We start from the raw sequence: 24,686 nt of genomic DNA, 5'->3' as shown, positions 1-24,686 counted from the left end.
GTCATTCTTCCCTTCCCTGCACAACTCTCATCGATGAAATATGCACAGTCACAGCAAAAACATGTGTATATATATATATATATATATATATATATATATATATATATATATATATATATATATATATAAATAAAATACAGTGTAATATTTTTGTTCTGTACTCTAACGACACAGTGTTTATCAGTTTTTGCTTTCATAGTCATTTTTTTAAGTCTCATCACATTTTACATATATACATTTAATTTCAGGAATGCCAAAAGTATTTGGCTAAACATTTCAGTAGGTTTGTACTGTACATGTTTGATATCTGGCTACATGTGCTGCTTATAATATTCTAAATGCTGTAACTCCTACAGATTCTCAGATTCTCTGGTTATCTTCCACAGCAGTGTTACAGATTTTACCCTTCAATTCATTTCTAATTCTTGAGTCTTTCTACATCATCAGCGTGAAAAATGCACACTCCATTGAATTTACACGAGGTGTTCCTTTGACATTAAGGAATCTTCCACTTTTAGCTGAGAAAGGAGTATTTTGTTGCCAGAGCTATGCGTTTGCTGTTACTTACAGAAGCAGTCAGTAGGTTTTAAGGCTGTTGGTTGTATCTGGGCACACTAAATCTTCTCAGACATAGGTTATCCAAACTAAATGCAGGTGAGGTTGGCTTGGTGTCTGCCATGTATACAGAAACCTTCACCCTGCCCACATGTTTCACAGATGTGCTACACTTCGTAATGGAGGTATATCCTAAAAAATATTCTAGAACTGGACAGGTTCCTTCAATTATTCCTTTTAGAAAATAGCAATCTGAGCTGCTCTGTTCTTGAAATCTATTGTTCTTCCTCTCATCATGCATTGTTTATATACATATATGGTACATCATTTATGTACACATGTTAGTGACTGAGAACTTTGCTAGACATCTGGCATTGTTATGTCTATTCACATTTTCTCCATGACACACACTGGAATTTCCTGCACTGGTTATTCTAGAATGCAAATAATTGTGGCTTGGTACTACAGATGGATATGCTGGAAAAGAGCATGGGTGGTTTGAAACATGATCTAATAAGTCAGAGACTTTCCAGGCCCCAGTGATTTTATGTTTCAATACCGATCTTACTTGACATCAGTGTAAATGTTGTTATGTCACAACAGGACTTAATGTAGCAAGCTACCGCTGCAGAGACTTCAAATTCATAACCTGAGGTAGTAGTGATTCAAAGTCAGATGTTTAGGTCAAATGTTTTGCTATGACACTTATTCATTTATTTTGATCATCACTTACATTCACCACTCATCCACTTTATTAAGAACACCTGTATACCTACTGATTCATGTAATTATCCATGTGGCAACAGCTCAATCCATAAAATCATGCAGATACAGGTCAAGAGCTTCAGTAAACAGTCACATCCAACAAAATGGAAATAAAATGTGATCTCAGTCACTGACCATGGCACGTTTGTTGGTGCTAGACAGGCTGGTTTGAGTATTTCAGAAACTGCTGATATTTTGGTAGTTTCACGCCCTAGAATGTCTGAAGTTTAAACACAAAAAGTATATAGTAGGTAGCAGTTCTATGGGTGGAAACACCTTGTCGATGTGAGGTCAGAGGAGAATAGCTAGACTGGTTCCAGCTAACAGGAAGGCCATGTTAATGCAAATAACCACTCTTTGCAACCATGGTGAGCAGAAGAGCATCTCATTACACACACTGCTGTCAGCCAAGAACAGGAATGTAAGGCTACAGTGGGCACAGGCTCATCGAAACACATGGACAGTTGAAGAACGGAATAAGATCTGAGAGGAGTGGAACCCGATGTGGTCTTCCTCTGTTGTAACAACTCTGTCTCAAGGTTCAGCATGTTTTGCATTCTGTGATCCTTTTCTGCTCACCACAGTTGTAAAGAGTGGTTATTTGAGTTACCATAACCCTCTTGTCAGCTTGAACCTGTTATTCACTGGATATTCCTAAGAAAGCATTCCTAATCAAATGTTCCCTTCAAGGGAAGGTGCAATCCTTTAACAAAAGCAAATATAGTCCTTATGAGCTTCCTATTAATAGTTTTCCAGAAAATATGCAGCAAAATTTGTGACAACCTTAAAAAACTTTTGAGAAAGAGTGTAAAAAAGAATATTTAAATTTCCCTCAGTTTACAGAAATTATATTGTTTGATTTTTTCCCCCAATGATTTTATGTGTGGAAAATACAGAGCCCCCCTTTGATTATGGTTAATTTTTTTTTATTGCACGTGCCAATGATTCTAGACTTGTATAAAGAGCTATATAATGAATGGTGTGAGATGAATACGTTGCTAAACATTTCCTTTAAACATTTCACACTGGGGTTACTAGTTGAATATATAGTCCTCATCCTTAATCTCCATTTCTTTAGGCCAAGTATCGATTTATGAACTCTTGCTGCTCAGCATGGATGTGCCTTCTGTGTAGAATTTTTATTATTATGGGGGAGTCAGTGCAGTTCTACAGGGTGCATTAAAATGGTGGTGAAGTGACTGATAAATGTGAAACTGAGGACAAATCACTGGATCCAGTGAGAATGCACATTTCTCATGTACTGCATGCCTCAGAAGTACCTTTATCTGAATAGGTGATTTCAAGGAGACTGATAGCAGACAGCTGTAAAAATGGTGAAAGAAACATGAGGTATTGAAAAGGGTGCACTTACACTTTTTCTAGACAGGACTCCCGGGACATGTTTTGGATCAGGAGGTTGGAGGCCAAGCTGAAGAGCTCGTCTGACCACTCCTACATATCAGACATAAAACTTACATTGGTCCAAAAAATGCTTTTGCATGCAGTATATTTAATGTTTAACAGTGATGTATCTGTAACATTTACCTGCAGGCATTATACAACGCACAGATAGCAATCTATATTACTCCATGTTACTATATAAGAAGTCTTCAACGTGATGCCTTTTAGTCAACAAATTATTTTAAACTGTTAGAATCTTAAACTAAAAACTAAACTAAAATGACTTTCATGGGTTTAATGATTTTTTTTTTAATGTTTTTTGTTATTGTGGATTTTGTCATCCTATTAATTATTATAAGTGTAAAACACTCTTTTATATTAACACAGGGGTCTACAAATCAGTAACCCAGGCACTCAGGACAAGCAGATTTCATGTCTGGGCTATTTGTTTTTTTATTCATAGTTGCCCAGTGGTCAAGTCAGCTCAGTAATGGTCACCAGTGTTTTTTTTTTTTTTTTCTCTCATTCAACAAAAAGAGAAAGAAAAAACCCTATTCACGATTGACTTTTGCATGTTCCTGATTCTGAAATATCTGCATGGTCCTGATTCTGAAAAGGTTGTACATCATCTAGGCAACCTCATTACAAACCTAATGTCATCCATGCAACCCAGTAAAATGCAGATATGTGGAAACACAGACAACATTGAACAAAATAATGTCCAATGCAAAGCCATTATATAACTCTCCCTCTATAGAACAACACACATCACCTCATAGTTAAACATGTTGAGAAAAAGTAAGATGCTAACCAGACTTTAATAATATCTTCTATATTCAATGCGAACACCATAGCTCATAGCTAAAACACTGGCCAGAGACTTGCTGACTTTTTGTTGAGGCCAAATTTATATAATGTGTGTCTACGAAAGTAACACTCCATACTTTAATACATTATGTTAGCTGCTATTTTTAGCCTAATCAATTATATTTCTGGGAAACTATAACATACGACTGGGTAGCACACTGGACAGCACACTTTTACTTGCCTGGTGGGCTACTGAATAATGCTATGATCTGTCCACCCCCGTAACATATTAGTGATATAATGAACCATGTGTATCTATATCACATTCAAACTGATGTGCTAGCTTTCAGATGATCAGATTCAGCCCCATTACACAAGTACTAAAAATCTAAATAACAAAACATACAAATAATAAAACCTTTTGTTTGCATTTACCTGTGTTTCATAGGAACTTGATTATGCAGTGTTTACCTTAGCCACCTCATCTTGGAAGGCCATGAAGTTCAGTAAGGTGATGTTCACCATATCTGGACCAGTCACCACTGTCAGCATCCTGTTCTCAATCTTTCCCACCACACCGGCCACACCCAGCTGCTCCCGCACTTTAGCATCCTGTAAAAACAGAACAAACTGGATTATACATGCAGTTGAGTGTAAAAGTTTGCACACTCTTACTTTACAATGATGAAACCCGCAAGACATTTCACTGTTATTATTTCATTTCTTCATTATCACAATTAACAAGAATGGTCAGAAAGTGTATGTTATGATATTAATATTGAAATAGTTACAAAAAATGTAATTATAAAAATGTGATTTCAGTATGGACTTTAATTGCACTTGCCTCTAAGGGCTTCTTTATGAATACTGCATCTTTGTTTTGGATTTTTGCTGATCTTTCTTGCAATTTCTTTTCAGTTATTTTTCTGCCTTGGTTGTCTCTTTGTGGCTGTGTTTCCTCCATTTTTCAATTATGTTTGTCACTGATAATGGTACCCCTCAACACTTTGATATATATTGTAGTTCTGCGCAGTGTAAATATTTTTTTGAAGTCTTATGATAGCTGTTTCTAGACTGTTCACAGAAAACTACTTGAGAGTTTGAAAGTGGGTGAACTTTACAAAGTTAACGTGCTCTGACATCTTAATGAGGCACTCTTAAATATATTAACTAGAGCATGTCAGTGAGGGTGCACACTTACAGAGCTTACTCAGTGATCTGTACATTTCCCCCTGAAACTAAGTACAGGGTGCAAACTTTTGCACTCAACACATCAGAATAACAATGTTGATGGAATTATAGATCCTTTCATTAATTGCTGCTATAAGAGAACTTTAAATGAATAAATACGAAGCAAAAAAAAAAAAAAAACATAAACTGTGGTTTTTCTTAAAAAAAGAACTAGGTAAAATCTATTTAATAAAATATTTTTTCATAGGCTTAATATACTATATTTTACTTTTCAGTGTGGAAGGTAATGACTACAGATAGCTACAGCTTTGTCATATGCCCAGATGATGAATCATTTAATACCACTAGACACATCTAATGTGACTTGTTACGTGTGGTCCATCTTTCAGACACCAGGCCTACTTTAAAAACCGAGGATATGAAATGAATGTGAATGCTTTAATAACCGTAATGATGAGTTTGGAATTGACTTATGTCGGACTTGTTATTTGCGAAATGAACTGAGCATTTGAATTTAAATTCTTCTCTGTCCAATATGACCGACTAATGAAAGCAAAAAAAAAACAAACAAAAAAAACTGAGTCATACTGAGTAGCCATAAAAATATGCATGTTTTTTCCCCTAGCACAGGCAGTGAATAACATTGCCTTTTCTTTTTCTCCTCTACCTTGGACTAGCATCCATGGGGCATACTCAGTAATTCTTGTGTTAATCAACACACAAAAAATCTGTGAAGGATTCAGGAGCAGAAGCAAATTAGCTCCCACTAATTTACTCAATCAAACAAAGAGTGTCGATGTGCTGTGCCATAGTGATAAATGTCCTCTGTGTGCCCCCCAATCACGTCAGACTGTGGCTTCAAGGCGCTCTGTTATATTAGCATGAACTTTCTGCAAGTGGTGATTATTTTGTTTTCCTTTCCTCATTTTCAAGGTCTCAAGTGTGATTTTAGCTCCAAACTTCTAAAGTACAGAAAAAATGGCAGAATCCAAACCTTTTTTGTAGCTCGTTATACAATATATACAAAGAAAAAGCTATATAATCAACGGTGTGAGATGAATACTTTGCTAAAAGTATGGCTTTCTGTTTGATTAAATGTTACCTCTCTACCTTCTTAAACATTTCACTTTGGGGCTACTAGTTGAATATATAGTCCTAACCCTCAATCCCTATTTCTGTAGGCCAAGTATTGGTTTATGAACCTTTACTGCTCAGTATTGATGCTCTTCCTGTGTAGACTTTTTATTATTATGGGGTTAGTCAGTATAGTTCTACTGAGGATACTGAAGACAAACTATTACAGCCCATTAGAATGCACATTTCTCAAGTACTGCATGCTGGAAATGTACCTTGATTCTGAACATGAGATTTAATATTTTGGTGGCAGTGGCTGCTTAACCCTAGAATAGGTTTACTGTATGACTCTATATGACAGCTTAGTTTATTCAGGCTGTAAATCGATATCAGAAGGCTATTGTAGCCTATTTTGGAGAGTTTCAATGGTACATCCAGCAGCGCTGCATTGCAGAGGTTCCGATGCAGAACCAAGCTCCATTTTCATGCTACAATCATTCCTAGCAGAGCATTGCTGCAAAGCTCCAGCCTCTGATCCGAGAGAATGTAAAAATTAGCCAGGTGGATATGGCATTAGAAGTCCAATCAATAAAGAACAAACTGACAATTTACATGCCAATAAATCACACATAAATATGTACTATAGAAATTTGGATTGCCATCCATTTCTGTCTGGAAAAAATCAAAGCAAGTTCATTAGAGAAATGAATGAAATGAGCGGGAGTGGCTGCAATAAATGATATTTCCCAGTAGATAATCAAGCTTATCATGCACAACATCAAAACCCTCAAAGAGCAAGAACCATAAAAACATCACATCTCTTGTTTATTACTAATGGCAGGATTCAGAGCAGCGCTGCTCAAAACCACCTTGAGCATACTGCTTATTCCTCTGCATTAGCATTTTCATCTTTCTTATTGATTTGTATGTGACTGTGAGGCAAGGGAGGAAATGTGTGAGCAGACCCAAGGCATCATGCCTGACTGCTCATGTCTATGAATTTTGTCACTGTCCAAATGGCAGATCACAATGATGATTATTAGATGAGGGCTGAGTAAAAAACTACTTTGACTGCAGGAATAGAGTCACTCTCTGGCTCTGTGGTTTTGTAGGCAAGAAACACTGAAAGAAAGATGTAGAAAAACTGTTCATGTTTCAAAAGCCTCCTTCTGGAAAAAAAAAAAAGATTTAATTAGTGTACTGGTGCATTGTGGAGCCTGCTGGTTGTCCACCTCAAAGCCCTGGCAAAAGAAACTCCGATCTCTGTAGGATTCCGGTGTCTCGCTGTCAGCAAGATCCTGCCAAGGTTTTTTTCAAAACTGAAAGGGGAAAACCATTTCTTTGTGGTAACTGAGGTTAACATTAGGGTTAGATTTATGTATATGTAGTTACATACATACAATATATAACCTACATCTGCATAATCCTATGTCCTGAAGTGTCCCAAAATAATGCCGGCATTTAGTCAACCCATTTGTCTTATGATAATACACATATTACTCTACTACTTGAAGAAAATTACTTTTCACAGTTTTTTTTTTTTTTTTTACAATGTTCGTGCTACTGCCAAATATTTGGTCACTGTTGAATATGAAAGAGACCACTATTTTAGTACTTTGGTGTTTTCCCTATAACAAAGTCAGTCAGTTCATCAAAATGTGTATACATTTAATTATTACCCAAAACGACCCATTTGATAGAGTCAAGCGTGTAATCTTCAGGGTGGACAAGGGACACTGGTGCTTACTCACTCTCAACACAGCAGATCTGCTGCTTTGCTTATACAAATTGCTTACTCAGTTACTTCACTAACAGGTCACACACAAAACAATGCATGTAGTAGTGTAAATAATGAGTATTAAATGAGTAACCTTGTACTCTGTGTATTAAATATGGTGAAGGAAATACGTTATATACTATCTTTATGTAATCTTTTGGTTCCCATAATTATACTACAACTGAATGCTGTGTTTCCTTCTTTGCACCAGACGCCACCAGGTCAATGTCATTCATGGCTTTCTGCTTCATATATTTACATAATTTAAATCCTGTTATTATATCTAGAGGTGAAATAGAGTGGAATACAAGGGCATCCAATGAATTACAGGAAGTTATTACAGCCCTGAAGAGACTGGGAGCACACAGATTTTGGTGAAAGCTCACGATCCGTTCTCTCATTTTGGATCCCGTCCCTCCAGCAGATTGCACTGCTTAGCCAGGCATGTTTTATAGATTAGCATTTACTGTGAAACCATTAACCATTTCAATGCCAATTAAGTGTGATTCCAAAACCTAAATGCTTGCTATGATAACTTTCATACTTCATATAATAAAATTAACATAACATAAAATTCTCTTCTTTCCATTCTAGAGCATTTAAATTCAAATTGAATGAAAATAAAGCATACTTAAAATCATAAGAGGTTAAATCTACTTTACAGAGAAACCCCTGTCCCATTACAACCATGTAATATCATGACCGTCAGGCTTTTGTATTTTCAACAAATGCCTCTAATGGTCACCTAAATGAGATAGAAAGCAAAGCCAGAGCTAATGAACACAGAAAAACTCCTGAGAAGTTTTAACAAACAAATAAACAATACATAGAAATAAATGTAGTTTCACAGACCAATATACAGTCATTACAGTGCATATAAATAATACCTTTTACAGATACTTTTACAGTTACAAATCTATACAATAATTTGAATAAAATATAAAGGTCTCATTCAACCTACACCCTAAATCCAAACATTTTTCCAAATATGTTTATCTAACCCTACAATAGTGCACAAATGTTGTCACTTTACCACCAACAGACTCACAGCCACCTTGGGAAAAAAAAATCACAAAAAATCAGCTGAGCTTTTTCCAGCTGCAATAACTTGACATTTACAACCCCAATCAGAAGGTGTTACACAATATCTTCCAAATGTATCCACCTCTTGGGCTGGTGAAACGCATAATTACTTGGATGTAACTGTCCATTCTGTCAGTTTACATAAGAAATAAGAACAGTTTTTTATACATTCATCTTTGGATTAATCTAAATTAATTGAAACCTAGTGTTAGCAAGGACCATTGTATTGAAAATTGAAACATTTCACAAAATTTGTCCCAAGCCAGGTTAATATCATCCAACGGGGTCGGAGACAGATGCAAGTGCAGGTTAGCCTTTTATAAAAAAAGACACTGGCAAACAATTCCAAAACGTGAGGCAAGGATCAAAAAGTGACATAGACAAAAGGTCAGGCGATCTGCAAATAGTACAATGTAGACAAAACCAAAATCCAGGCAACAAGGCAAGATCAAAAACCAGAATTGCGAGATACAGGCTTGGTAAGTTAGGTGAAGGCACACTGAGCGTTACTTCGCAACTGGGAGTCCAAAGTCCATATACATAGGGTATATGTGTAATTATAAACACGTGTACGAACTCGGGAGCTGGTGAACGTGCCGGTGGAGTGTTGTGCTGGGGATGTGGCGGCCATGTTTGTAGGCACAACATGTTTGTGGTGTGTTCTGGGAGGTGGATTCTCTGGTAGATTTTGGGGTTTGTGTGACAGAAACCATAACCCCCACACCCACCAAAGAGCTCCCTCTGGGAGCTGAACTCTTCCTAGGTCTACCTCTGGGGCGAGGACCAGGGCCTTCTGGATGCTTGATGTGAAATTCTTGGCAGAGCAGGGGGTCATGAATGTTGTGTGCCACAATCTAGCACTGTTCCTCTGGGCCATAGACCTTCCATTTGATGAGGTACTTCAACTTCCCATCTTTGCAGTGTGAGTTCAAGATGTTCTTGACCAGGTAGGTGGGTTGTACTTCTATGTCCAATGGTGCGGGTGGTGTGGTGAGGGAAACGTCAGCTGCAAGTGGTCCAGGTGTGACAGGCTTGAGGTGTGATACATGGAATGAAGGTGCTAGTCTGCTATGGCATGAGAGATCTAGCTTCAACATGATGTCATTGATGTGATCTTGTAAGGACCTATGTGTCAGGCACTGAGCTTCTTGCAACCTTGTGTGCTTCTAATTTTTGGATTGATAACCATACACGGACACCTGGTAGGAACTGTGGGGTTTCTCCTCGATGTTGGTCAGCAAATTCTTTGTTTCTCTGACCCACTTGTTCCAAGTGTCTGTGTGCACTCTCTTGTACTTGTTCACTCTGGCTAAACCATCTGTTTACTGCAGGTGAGGCTGTGGGGTTAGTGTTACAGAGAAACAGGGGTGGCTGATAACCCAGTACACTCTGGAAGGGTGTCGGTTGCGTGGCTGAGAGGCGCAGTACATTCTGGGCATATTCGGCCCAAGGAAGAAACTGAGCCCAATCCTACTGGTTTTCAGAGCAAAATGTCCTCTGTAAACAACTGGTTTCCTGGTTGGCCCGTTCCAAGTGAACAGCATGCCTCAATCACTCACAATGTCTTTGGGCATCCCAAAGTAACAGAACACATGTGTGAAGATAAGCTTCGCAGTTTCAAAGGAGGTGGGTAGGCCGAGCAAAGGGACAAAAAGTAGGGATTTTGAGAATCAGTCTATAATGACCATAATCATGGTGTTACGCTGTGACTTGAGGAGGTCTGTGATGAAGTCTATTGAGAGGTGAGACCAGGGTCGCTGTGCTGTGCTGGGAGAGTGTGTGGTACCTTGGCTTGTGCACATGCAGTGCACAACAAGATGAATTTATGAATGTAATCATGTTAGGCCACCAATACTTCATCTTCAGAAGGTGATATGTTCGCTGTGTACCTGTTTGTCCTGTGGCCGGGATCATGTGTGCCCACACGAGTGTGAGTTTGCATCTTAGCCTGGCTGAAATTGGCGTCATAGGCTTCGCCAATGACAGTTCCATTTACTACGAGTCCTCCATGAATAGTGTGAATTTTCAAGGTGTGTTGAAGTGGCTGTTGTGGGGATGTTGAGCCTTATGACTGTGTCGTGGTCCATGAAATTCCCTGCTGCTCTGGAATCAATCAGCGCTGGGAGAACAGAGACATGGTCTTAGTGTTTTATCTGCACTTTTAGGGTAAAGGACTGGTGAGAGAAAAACTGACATGGACTGACCATGGAGGTATGGGTGGATGTGGAGGTTCTCTCAATGAGGCTTTGGCTGACTGGAATTCTCTCCCAAGAGGGGCACTGTACTACAAAATGATTGGGGTGGCAGCAGTAGAAACACAATTTTTCTTTTTGATGTTTCTCACGTTCTGCAGTGCTTAGTCTAGTCTGACCCAACTGCAAGGTCTCTGAGTGGTCAGGTTAGGGAGCAGGATTAGTAGCACCCTTACACCCTTGGTGGTTGCAGTTGAGGTGATCCAGACAGATAGCCAAATCAATCCAGGAGTCAGGGGACATTTTATCTTCTTGGCAGGCCAATTCTATGAGCACTTCCTGTTTTAACTCCTGGCGGAGAGTGACTTTGAATGCTGGCTCATTCTATCCACTTCCTGCAGCGAGTGTGCGGAACATTAGAGCATATTCAGCTGCATTTCATTTCCCCTGAGTGAGGAGTCATTCTCCAATTTCTTTGCCTTTGGGGGAAAAGTCAAAAACTCTTTGGAAGAGTTCAACAAAGCGGTCATATGATGTTAATGGCTCCCCTCCATGGTACCAGACCGCCGTAGGCCAACTGAGAGCTTTACCAGTGAGCACGTTGAGGAATTGTGCCATTTTTTTTTGGTGGTCTGAGACACCCTTTTGGCCTGAGAAATACAGTGAGCACTGCAACAAGAAGCCCTTGCACTGGGAAGTCTCTCCCAACTATTTATCGGGACAGGAGATAAGTGAACTGGGGGAACTGTTCACAATGGTGTTTCGCAGGTTTGATTCTCCTGCTGCATCCATGGGGATGGCAAAGTAATCTGTCATGCAACAGAGATAGATGCAACTGCACCAAAATCCAATAGTGAGATACAGACACAAGGCTTGGTAAGTCAGGTGAAGGCACACTGCGTTAGTATCCAAAGTCTGTATATATAGGGTGTGAATGTAATTTTGAACAGGTGTGTGCGATTATAACTGGGGAGGTGGTGAACGTGCCAGTGGAGTGTTGTGCTGGGGATTGTAGTCCATGGCAGCCATGTTTGTAGGCCACAACGTGTTCTGGGAAGTGGAGTCTTTGGTGGATTCCAGCATTTGTGTGACAGTTAGCAACATTTATTTAAATAGGAGGGAAATAAATTATATTTAGCAATTTTTCAAATTGCTTTGAGTTATAAGCTTTGAAGGTGAGCACACATTAAAGCATTGTTTACCTCTGCTGAATGCCATTTGCTGACCATTTGCCCTGCTCTTTATGCATTAATCAGTTTGGCAGTGTGGCGATAAGCGATGAGGAGCAGCAGCATCACAGCTCACACAGGCAGGTTTCTGCAGCACTGTGGAAAAGGTCAAATCTTTATTGGTTAGCTGTCAGCTAAAGCTTCACTGACCAAAGAGCAAGTGGGAAGGCAATGATGGCTTAAGGATTACTCATTCTCCTCCTTCATTTAGACTGTTTAATTAAACTGAGGGCAGTGGCCGGAGGAATCAAGGCACACGCATGGACTCTTCCTATAACCGCGGAAACATTTCTGTGTTTTGACAGTAAAAGGCAAAGCTTTGCAATAATTTTAATTGTTATATTAACTTTAGTAATGCATAGTGATGATTTAAAACACACTACAGGCACATTATGCATATCAGTACTCAGACCTCAAATATAGCTCCAGACTTAAGAGCTATTTAGACAGCTGTGTGATAGTTGTGCATATGGGGTGGAATTCACCTACAGCAGAGGTGTGTCAGTTTTGTGCAATTATGACTATCAGCCTAAGCAAGGAGAAGTATTATGTCCAGCGCCACTGTCTGATTGTTTGATGTAACCACAATATGACACACTACAATTTATGTTTTGAGCATTTTAAGTGCACTTAAAAAACTATAGATTGCCTTATTAAATACAATATTAAATACAAAAATATGACATTTAAATTAATTTATGGTATTGCACCTTTAAAGACCACAAAAAAATTAATATTGAGGTTGTCAGAGGAGACAGCATTTTTATGGCAGACAGTGCTTATCTCACAGACCGAATTTTTATGGATAAAAACCAAAAAAACTAAGTTTTATGAACTTAGTTCATTCAAGATAGCCGTTAGTGTAGCAGATTAGTGCTCAGTCAGCTTATCCTTCAAGCTGTCAGCACATTCTCTTTACAAGAGAACATATCAGATTAAAAAAAAATATCACCAGTGATGACTTAATTAGCTAATGAAAAGCATGATTAAATAGCATATACCCCAATTTCATCACCATGATTTAGTATCTCATGGCTTCAATAAGTTGTGTGCACATGATATATAAAAAATTAAATGTAAAATAATAGGATGTGCTGGATCAAGTGCTATTTTATGAGCTGGTGAACAATGACAGTGCAAGTTGTGTTGGTAAATTAAACTAAATTTGCACTGATTCCTGTGATAATTCAGGGAGTATTCATGCAGCAATGTACTAGACTACTATTTGATATTTATTTCAGTGCTTGCCATCTTCTATTCCTAATTTTTTTAGGGGTCGCTGGGGGGTGACAGTTTAAAAGCAACTGTTTAAAGGTGGTGGTCTATGCCTATTGAAAAACCTACTGACGTGTCCTTAAAATTGACATTGCTTAATCTCAAACTGAAAACATATAACTTTACCTGCGTAAATATTGACACAACCTTTGGATTCTGAATACAGCACTGTATTAGTATCACCACACCACACCTTTATATATTTTTTCTTGATGAATTCCTAATTCTGACAAACTACAGATCCATTACATAATTTATAATTCCAGTGTATATATCTCTTTTGATAACCACTACCCAAAAAATTCAGAGAATCATTTATGGCATTTGGCAGAACACCCTTATCCAGAGCGATGTGCATTTATCTCATTTATGTAACTGAGCAGTTGAGGGTCAAGGGCCTTGCTCAAGGGCCCAGCAGTGACAGCGTGGTGGTATTGGGATTTGAATTAATGACCTTCTGATCAGAAGTCCAATGTCTTAACCACTGAGCTACCACCACCCCACAAGAATCAAGCAAAACTTAACCTTCTGTTTGACATCCTTCTTAGAAAGTGTTAAATAGAATGAATATGCTACTTATCTGAAATACTGAATCAACAGAATCACAGCTGTAGCTATAAATCATCCCACTTGCCAATGCTTTAACCATTAAATAAAGGTACAAACAAAGGTATCTGGCTATCTGCCATATTTCCTGTATGTGGACAATAAGACATGGCTCTTTCTGAATGATGAAGATTTGGAAGCTTCAAAAATATGTGATAGGCAAATTTTATTGAGTCATGAAAATAAGAGATAATCCTCCAATAAGGAAATGCCAGGTGAAGGGGGCGGGTGTGTGCTGGGGGAATTTCAAAACTGTATTCATAGAGTCTGAATTTCTTGATACAATATGTGTAGGAACTTCTGTGCAATTATCTGCTGTCTAATAACATTGTGGTGGAACTATCACATCATTTCTTTTTCAAAATATTTTAGTGCTTAATACTTTGGGTCTTCAATATGTTATATGCTCAAAATAGGTTTCCCTCCAAGAAGATAAGATAAGATAAACTTTATTAACCCCTGAAGGGAAATTCAGGTAACTAGAAGAACTTCACTAAACGTAATAATCTTTGAGCTAGAGGAGGCAGAAGACCAGGCCAAATTAAATGCAGTACATAAAACCGATACACTTAGAGGAAAACCTGAGTGTCATTATGCTAGGGGAAATGCACACACACTGCGACAGTGTCCCATATGTCCAAACAAGCACTGCAGAAAACCTTTGCGCTAGTAATGAATCTTGGCACCAATCCTTGCTAGCCTGTGAGAAAAAGTGTGTCCTCTCTGGTGCCATACAGTGACTGAACAATACCAGCTTAAGAGGGGGAAAAGGTAGAGGAAAAAAGTGTTAGAAAAGGTTGAGGTGAGAAAACTCATTCCAACAAAGGAGATTATGGAAAAATGCCAGCCCGATGACAGGGCAATGTGCTGACTGATCATTAACCATGCATCATCAGCAGTGGCTAATGCTGAACTCAGTCCTCAGGACACAGTGTAGAACATCTCCTACAGGGAGCAGCCTGGTCCCATGCCAAGCCATAACCCTGTTTATTCTGGACATTCAAAATAAAGCATCCATCTTTCACAGAATACAGCACTAATAACCATGGTCATATCTAGGACTATAACAAGAAATAACCATGGTCATAGCTAGGACTATGTAAGAATTAAAACACAACAGGACATGCAGTTATAGGAAAATAGTCAATGACAGGTTGCTGTGTTACCACCCCTAACTTGACTATTTTTCAATAACAAGTGTTTTATTCCTCTTACACCACAGCAATTGCCAATAGTTACAGTTTTTAAGTTATTATTTAGAACAACACATTCAAATGTGTAACCATTTGTAGTTACTTTTAAAGCTATGCAACGTCTGTGAAACAAGTTCCTGTTATGACTTACATTACAGCAGCTATAAACAGACATTCCCTTGTCAGACTCTCTTTTTCTCTCTTTTGATGTTAATAAGACAAAAGAACACAACTTGTTACTGAGAAACCGCAAAACCTTCCATCCTGACGAAAATTTGCTTCTGACTGTTACAGCGCTAGCACTGGAGACTCCTTCCGAAAATGCTAAATAAATATCTCCTTCCAGAAAACTTGTCAACAATTACACATATTTTTAATCTGTTTATGTGAAGTGTCCACCATAAAAGTTCCTGTGTAATTTGGAATTACAGCACTTGTTATATGTTTATATGTGGTCGGCCCCTCACCCCACCCCCTTTTGTTTGACCAAAAGTAATATCAGACATATTTTAACATAATCATGAACTAAATTGTCCTTTGTAATAATTGGTTGTAAATCCTTTGCAATCAATGATTGTCTGAAGTCTGGAACCCATAAACATCACCAGATGCTGGGTTTCTTCGCTGGTCATGTCTGCCAGGCCTTTACTGCAGCTGTCTTCACTTCCTGCTTGCTCTTTGGGCATTCTGCCTTCAGTTTTGCCTTCAGCATTTGAAATGCATGCTCACGCCTTAAAAAAGCCTCAGGCTGCTTTCAAAGTATGCTTTAGGTCACTGTCTGACTGCACTGTGAAGTGCCATCCAATGAGTTTTGAAGCATTTGGCTGAAACTGAACAGATAATATAGCCCTATACACTTCAAAATTCATTCTCAATAAATACAAGGGAACCAGTTCCATTGGCAGTCATACATGCACATGCCATAGTATGATGTGGTATGCTTCGGATCATGAGCAGTTCCTTCCCTTTGCCTTTTACTCTTCTCTTCCCATCATTCTGGTACAAGTTGATCTTCGTCTCATCTGTCCATCGGATGTTGTTCCAGAACTGTACAGCCTTTTTTTTTTTTTTGTAGATGTTTTTGGCAAACTCAAATCTGCTCTTCCTGGTTTTGAGGCTTACCAGTGATTTACATCTTGTGGTAAAACCTCTGTATTTATTCTGGCGAAGACTTATGAATTGGCACATATAAAAAGTGCTGCAATTCCTACACCATTCATCCACTCAAATTAAAGCTGAAAGTCTGGAGCTGAGCTTCAGCTCCAATACACTTTGGTCAAAAGCTAAAATAACAATAAGTTTGTCAATGTCCAAATATTTGTGGACGTGACTGTATGTGAAATGTATACGGTATATCAAATACATTTTGAAATATATTGGGCATTGCCTTAGACACAAATTTGAACTGTAGGTCTTTATAAAAATGTAAGAGAAATTTAAGACAATAAAAAATTATATATTCAGTCCAGGGTGTCCATACCTTTGACTGGTTTTGTATGTACTGTATGACTACTGTATGTATTTTATTGATGCAATCAGATTGCTTCACTATCATGATTTAATACTAATTCTTAGTCAAATGCATTGATCTAAAAACGAATTGTAATTATTTGTCATGAAATAGGAATATTCAGTGGTAACAACACTCACTAACTAGCCAATGTTATATGGTTGCCTGTACTAAAGGTCCAATATGCAAAATCCATTGTTTGCACTGCTCAGGATTTTTCCTTTCACTCCCACAAAGATGGCTCCCTGTTTTCTTGGATGTGGCCCCAAACCTCTGCAGGATAATAATTCCTAAAGTTGCAGACAGTTGCAAGAAAGTAGCCACAGGCTTCAGAAGAGCTGCTTTGTTGAACAGTGACCTACTGCCAAGATTCCAGAGAGCAACGATGTAACGTGTCCCTTAAAGTGGCTACCTGGTGGCTATTTCATTTCTGTAGAAGTAACTGAAGGAAATAAATCATTTATGTAGTGGTACTATGAACAACTGAACACAGTGCCCCCCTGTTTCTACTCAGCAAAAAATAAAACAGATCCAAATACTTATTGAGATGTGTTACAGACTCCAGCCTCAGGAGATAGTTTAAATGGTTTTGGACATGACTGTGGTTTATTTGAGAAATTCTTTCAGGAACAAATGGGTAAAAACAGGAAACAGATACAGAATAACATGCAAGAACTGGATAATATCACAATAAAGAGGACGACTGCTGCTGCTCAAACTCCATTTACTACTGAGGATAGATATTAAACCCAGTTCCTGTATAAACAGAACCTTTTTAAAGGAGAAGTTGGAAATGAATTAGAAAATAAACAATAACTTTAGTTTTACCATGTGCTTTGGACTGTGATAAATGTGCTGTCATTGGAGAAAAAAAACTTAAAAGCTGAGCGTCGGCATTTGGAAGTGTTTCAGTTCTACATGTCGTGACCTTTGCTGAAATGCTAGTGAGAAGTGAGGCTGAAGACTGACAGGAGAGGAAGAGACTCATTAACATAAATCTTTTGCTACATATATTGCATACATACTCTTAGAAAAAGGGCACTCTTTCTGATGGGGAAACAATCTGTTCTACATAGACCAAAAGGTTCTATATAACGGTTCCGCCACAGGGACAAACCGAACCACTGAACCACTGTTTCATTAACCTTTGACATCAGTGACATTAAATCATTATTAATTGGTATATGTACAATTAAAATCCAATTTTCATTTCCAAGGTTAATTTCTGATGACTTTCTTTTAACATTTTGCTCATATTTATTAGCTCTCATAATCAAGCGACCCTTCTGTTATGAGAGAGGACATCCATCTGTAAGCATACCATGCCAGCTTCACACATATGAACTGCGTTGAATATGCCTTAATGGGACATCTGTGTAGGTGAACTTGTGAGTCTCTCTATCAGCCTATGTGCTAGAGTGATCATTAGAGATTCTCTGGAAACTAGTACACATAGTGTACTAGTACACAACTAGTACACACATAGATGTGATCAAATGGTTAGATGTATTCAAAATAAATACAACTGTAAATATAAATATTAGTAGGTATAGAAGTAAATATGATTCATGATTCAAGGTCATGCTACACCTCTAATTTTCCTTTTTCACATAACCAGTTTGTGATCAGTTTGTAACAAATCGCAAAGTGCGAACTCTATATCCATCAGGAGCCAAGTTTAATATTTCTAATTAGTGTAGAATGTGCCTCAGTCTGAATGGAGCTGGAGAATAAGAGAATCTATTACATTTATCAATGTTTATGAATGTGAAAGTTCCACACACAGATTGATACACGTTTGTTGTAACCTATGATACCTGGAAATGAAAATAGTGTTGATAGCCAATTGGTCAAGCATTGATTTATTATTATTATTATTATTATTATTATTATTAGTTGATATCCAATATGCCAAACATTGATTTATTATTATTATTATTATTATTGGTGTTGTTGATTACCTAGCTGGTTAAATAAAACTTTTGATGGCTGTATTTTTAAAGTTAAGTGTGTAGCTGTGTGGTTTACAAATAGAAAAGCAAAATTCCTGTGACGGCATGCAGTGTACAACATATGTAAATTGTGTGCAATAAATTGGCTGCACAAATGACTGTGGTATTATTTTATCTCAGCTTGTCAGAGTAGCTTCAGCAAAAAACAAAAACGAAAAACAAAGTAGCTTCAGCAGCTACTTTATCAAAAGGGTAGTTTGGCTGTAGCTTAGCTCACGGGTAACTTGTAGCTTGACAAGTATTGCAAAGTAGCTTCCCAACACTGCCTAGCATCTTGAGTGAGCTGAGCTCTATTACTGGCCCACATAAACAACTGCCTAGCTTTCAGATTTGCACATGCATTAGTTGTACATAGAGTACTGAAGGATTTAGAGTGCAAGATAAATTGGATGTTGGGAGGTGACAGCTGTTATTCTCAATTCAAATCTATATAAAGCCCAGCTCTGCTGAGCTTGGTGCATTCCCTCAATTTATCAGCAGTGTACGTTCCAAGAATTTCAAGTTTGCTTAGAGCTATGACTACACACAATTTGCACCATGAGGCTCAATCTATTTTTTTTTTTTTTTCAGGGGGGCAGCAGAAACATCAGACATATATGCACTGTCCCACAGTGTGGAGTGTGTTCACATTTTTAATCAGTTTATTTCCTGTGAAGAAACCACCCAATAGAACTTATATGAGAAAAGAAAAAACCTGGACATGGCTGATTGCAAAGAACAATGCCTTAGACCAGTGATCTAGCAAACCAGTGAAGTCTTACTTGTTAAGAACCACACAGATACTTGGTGCAAATACACAGTATCCAGGTGTTAAACACTGCCCCTGGTGGTTATCTGTTGTTCACAGAACCCTAGTTACATTCATAGCTATTATTTTTCTACCTATAACATACTTTGATACATCAACTGTAAGAAACAATTATTAATCATCAATCTTTTAAACTGTTTTATGCTTTCTGCAAAGGTCACAATGGGTAAACAAGAAGCCAGTTTAACAAAATAGCTGCAAAAACTGTAAAAAAGGCATGTAAAATTGTACTGTAGTTTTCATGGTCATATTTATTATTTTTAGATTGTATTTATTACATGTTAATTCAGTTTATAACTGTTGGGGTAGATAATCAATTTGTTGGTGTCTTTCAGTATAAATGTTCATTTTAAAATCCAAATTTCTCCCCTTTCACTTTTGGGGTACCCAGACATTAAAAGTCTGTACTTGTGATTGAGATACGCAAAAAATATTTCGGTTAAGGAACCTGTAGTTCTTAAAATTTTATATAGTAGAAAATGCCTCCATGTTAAGGGATTTACCAGGCCACCAAAACAAATACAGCAGGTAGTAAGGGAGGCAGTAGATTTCCAAGGCATCTATGTGCCCAAGAAAAAATATGCAACATGGCATTTAAATTTCTGTCATTACATTTCTGCACTCAGAGATACAGATACTCATTAACATTATTCATTATCATTCATTCCATTAACATGAAGAGCTCAGAGGCCCGAGACTATATTGTCCATGACTAAACAGCACTATTCTGTAAATCTGCTGCCTAAAACTGCTCCCCGGGCGCTGCAGCTAAAAAAGGCTGCCCACTGCTCCGGGTGTGTGTTCACGGTGTGTGTGTTTGTGTTCACTACTGTGTGTGTGCACTTGGATGAGTTAAATGCAGAGCACAAATTCCTAGTATGGGTCACCATACTTGGCCACAAGTCACTTCACTAACAGTTATAATAATAACCTTTATTTAACCAGGTAAGTCAATTGAGAACCAGTTCTCATTTACAATAACGACCTGGCCGTCATATATATTCATATATTCATATATATGAATATATTCATTCATGCCTCTCACTGGGGTTCCCAAACAGCACAACAGCAAAACCTTTGCCCTATCATCCAGAGATTGCAAGTCCGAATCCCAACAATGCCACTCCAAAAGAGTCTCTGATCTATAATCTCTGCATTATCCATCACAGCAACATTAGCCAACTGTAGGCGTCTGTGAGCTTATGTATGCAGAAAAGAAAATGGTGGATAGCATAACAAGTGTGTTGAGTAGCAGTTTAAATGATAGGAGAACATGGGGTAAAAACAAATAAATTAAAAATAAAATGAATATTAATCTTCATTAACTGCTTTATCATTTGGCATGGTGAATCTGGAGCCAGTCCTGGTAACATTGGTCATGGGCAGGAGAGATCCATCCTGTCAATTGCAGGGCATATTCACAACTAGGGGCAATTTAACATAGCCAATCCACCTACCTGTATATTTTTGGAAAGTGAGAGGAAAGTGGACAACCCAGAGGAAACCCATGTGAACATGGGGAGAACATGCGCAGACAGCACAGATGGCAATCTGAGCTAAAGATCAAACTGAGGATGTTCCCAACTGCACTACCGTGCTATTTCTTTCCTTCTCTTCAGAGATTTCATACCAGTTAACAAAACGGACTAGTCTATGGAAATGGTAAGAGCAGCTCAGCTCAGATATGGAGAAGCCCAAGCTGATGTTTGATTCAGTCAGAACTGTGGCCATTTCTAGGAGCACTGAGTGCCTAGTCTTCCTTTTTTCCCCTGTGAGATTTATGACTGGAATTGAATCAAGGCAATGGCTAGCCGCTCTGCATCACTGAGCTTGATAGAAGAATGGAAAAAGGTGAAAGGTCACACTACTGCCATCATTACACGAACACAGCAGTGCAACCATCTCACAGTTAACTCTCTCCATGTGAAATATGGTGTGCTGAAAATAGATGAAATAATAGTCGAGGTTTACTGACTCTAATAAGCCATAAGCTACAGGCAATTTCAAGAGAAAATGCTTTAGAGGGGTTGAGCGTGGCATCATAATTTGATGTGTCATGCTGGATTCAGAGAAAATCAGAGGTGAATCACTTAAAAGAAAATTCACTTAATTAAATCATTCAGAGCACTCAACATATAAAAACCTCTGTGGCAGCTGTTTTGAAGCGTTAACTTGTTTTAAGACATTTCATATTTTAACATGATTCTTGTATCAGAAGTGGATCAATTATAAACACACAACTAAGTTAATAGTCCAGCATGCTCGCCCTGTACCGTGTTTTGGTTACCTAGAAACTGTATAGTTAATATTGCACAAATGTAGAAGAATTGTCTTGCAGTTCAAGTATTATCAGGTGATATCATTGACTGCTTGATTCTGAAACCCTAAGGGGGACTGGATATGTATTCATTTATTCATTCTTTCATTCATTCATCTTTAATAACTGCTTTGTCCTGACCAGGGTCATGGTGGACACTATGCGAGGAACTCTGAACATGAGGCAGGATGCTAGTGCATTGCAGGGTACCATGCACACATGTAATCAAACACATGCTCACACCTAGGAGCAATTCAGCCAATCTGGTTACTGGTATGTTTTTGAGAGGTGAGAGGAACCACTCTTAAAACAGCAAAATACAGTGCAGTGCATGTTTGCAGCACAAAACGATCACATAACACAGAATTAGATCACATTTAAATGTGTCGAGAGACAATGAAGATGGCAGTCAGACAGTCAGAAGGTTAGTTATAGAATTGATACTATTTTACATTAAAAGCAATAGAGGGTGCGGTTTTCTTTTCTGGTTGATCGACTGGAAAATAAAAAAGAAAAATCCCATGACACTATATCAGTAGGTGAATAAATCAAATTAAAAAGCCCGCATACATAATCTGCTTGTCACATGCACCCTGCCTAGTGACTTGGCCTCCCTGTACTGTAATGTGGAATTATTTAGAATACTGGACTGCATATATTACTTATAAATTAATGGGTCCCAAACCAATCATCCAAGTGTCATCCATGCTTCATACACCTGCTATCTTTGTTTTAAAGGAAACATCTATCATCAATACCTTGCTTATTAATATTTATAATTAATGCATGATCTTCAGTGGCATCCAAGATTTATTTTGTAACGAAATTTTCTTCTTTTTTTTTTTTTTTTAATTTTTAATTTCTTTCATGTTGGTGTATTTTCACTTTGTTTAATGCCTTCCTACATTAGTATATAGTACAATATACTAGTAGGAATTAGTCCTTGCTTCATCTGTACCTAAAGAGAGTGATGCAGCAGTGCTTTAATCCTTTAGTCTGTCCAGCTCTCTCACCTCCTCATCAGTGCACTCTGCTCAGATGAGAGATAAACCTTCATTCTAAAATCGCCATTAACAATATCGTGCTTGTCATCTCATAGATCGCTAACCAGCTGAACCAAGTCTCTGCCATAATTGCGTTGTTTAGCTGCACTGCATTCTGGAACTTTGAGTCCAATAGTTGCTGTTTCCATTTCTTCTACATTGGATTTCTCATTAATATGTGTATTAACATACAGTGGATGCCACTGTAAAATGGTGAGTGAGAAAAAAATCTCTTGCTCTTGTGTTTTTAACTGCTAACGGTAAAACTTGACTGTTATCCCTTATGTTTGAGACTGTTTAAAGCACCAGAATCACTGAACACATCACAAATATTTCAATATAGACAAATTTAATGTATTTTATTGGTGTACCTTTCCTTAAAGAGTTTTTAATTAGCTGAGTTTTTAATTAGTAATTATTATTACTTTCCTTTTCTTTTAATTAGCTGTGTGGTGTCCACAGTGCACAGAGGCACCTCAAGGTTTAGAGCACTCTTCTGCTTGTTGAGTAAAGACAGAAGTGGACTGAGGCTGCGGTTGGGACATGGATTATAGGTGTGAGAAAGATATGTGCTTTCTGACGAATTTGAAGTAGATACGCTCAGCATGGCCCCCAACAGTCTTTAAACACACATTAAACCATTTTCTCCCTCTTCATCTCTATGGTAACTGACCAAAAGGGCAAACGTCTTCCCTCCTCCTTCTAACCTTCCCAGGTTAAAATGCGGTGTAATATCTGTAACCAGCACAGAGATGGTTCACCAGTCATGCACTGGTCCTAATAACGGAGGCATCCAAAAGGTCATTTTACTGACTGGACAGCAGTGTTAAACAGTGTCTGGAGAAATGTATTGGAGTAAAAGTACCAATTTTATTTGTAAAGGTAGTGAAGTAAGTAAAAGGTATTCAAGTAAAGTAATAAAGCTACACTATATGGCCAAAGGTTTGTGGACACCTGACCATCACACCTGTATGTGTGTCTTCCCCAAACTGTTGCCACAAAGCTGGAAGCACACAGTTTTCCAGAATGTCTTTGTGCTGTAGCATTATAATTTCCCTTCACTGGAACTAAGAGGCCCAAACCTGTTCCAGCATGACAATGCCCCTGTGCACAAAGCTACTTCCATGAAGACTGGAGGTTGGAGTGGAAGAACTCAAGTGACCTGCACAGAGCCCTGACTTCAACCCCACTGAACACCTGTGGGATGAGCTACAACACAGACAGCACCCCAGGCCTCCTCACCCATCATCAGTGCCTGACCTGACTAATGCTCTTGTGGCTGAATTGGCAAATCCCCATAGCTATGCTCCAAAATCTAGTGGAAAGCCTTCCCAGAAGAGTGGAGATTATTACAGTAGGGACTAAATCTGGAATGGGATGTTCAAAAAGCACATATGGATGTGATGGTCAGGTGTCCAAAAACTTTTGGTCATATAGTGTACCATTCCATCATGTGATTAAAGATTTGTATTAAACGTTAACAGTAATCTTATTTTTTTACTCAGGAAATATTGCTGGTAATTAAATATTCAACATATTATTTAGTTTGTCATGTTATGTTTGTCATGTTATATTACTTGTCATGTGATAGAGTGTGACAGTTCACTCCAACTAGCGTGAACTTTATGAAGGACCTTGCCATATCTATGATACTATGTACTCTAAGAACTGGACATGCTGTACTCTAAGAACTGGTCTGGTTCTGATGACAGAACCTTCTCTACTCACTTCTCTATCTCAACACACCTGAAATACTGTACATAGTCCCAAACATTCTGAAACAGAGATGAAAGTTAATGCACCTAGATGAGGTACAAAAGCACCAGGGAACACATGTAGTAATCCAAA

General features: G+C 38.2%; 1 protein-coding gene across 8 annotated transcripts in view; it reads right to left on the bottom strand.

Annotated features, from left to right (window-relative positions):
- LOC113545247 (1-phosphatidylinositol 4,5-bisphosphate phosphodiesterase beta-1) overlaps window positions 1-24,686 on the bottom strand; it is a 105,068-nt gene that overhangs the window by 46,035 nt on the left and 34,347 nt on the right. For 7 of the 8 annotated variants that reach the window (XR_004580138.2, XM_034313791.2, XM_026944484.3 and 4 more), the window contains 2 exons: window positions 4,000-4,140; window positions 2,693-2,772 (listed from right to left, as the gene is read on the bottom strand). Coding sequence is in view for 7 of the 8 variants with exons in the window: in XM_034313791.2 (XP_034169682.2) it covers window positions 2,693-2,772; window positions 4,000-4,140 (221 nt within the window). In the remaining variant the exon portion in view is untranslated. Of the gene's footprint in view, window positions 1-2,692; window positions 2,773-3,999; window positions 4,141-12,047; window positions 12,171-24,686 lie in introns of all 8 variants that reach the window. The other variant, XM_053242117.1, reaches the window with a different exon arrangement.

Source organism: Pangasianodon hypophthalmus, chromosome 19 (genome assembly GCF_027358585.1).
Source record: "Pangasianodon hypophthalmus isolate fPanHyp1 chromosome 19, fPanHyp1.pri, whole genome shotgun sequence".
NCBI lineage: Eukaryota > Metazoa > Chordata > Actinopteri > Siluriformes > Pangasiidae > Pangasianodon > Pangasianodon hypophthalmus.
This window is presented reverse-complemented; position numbering and strand designations above follow the sequence as displayed.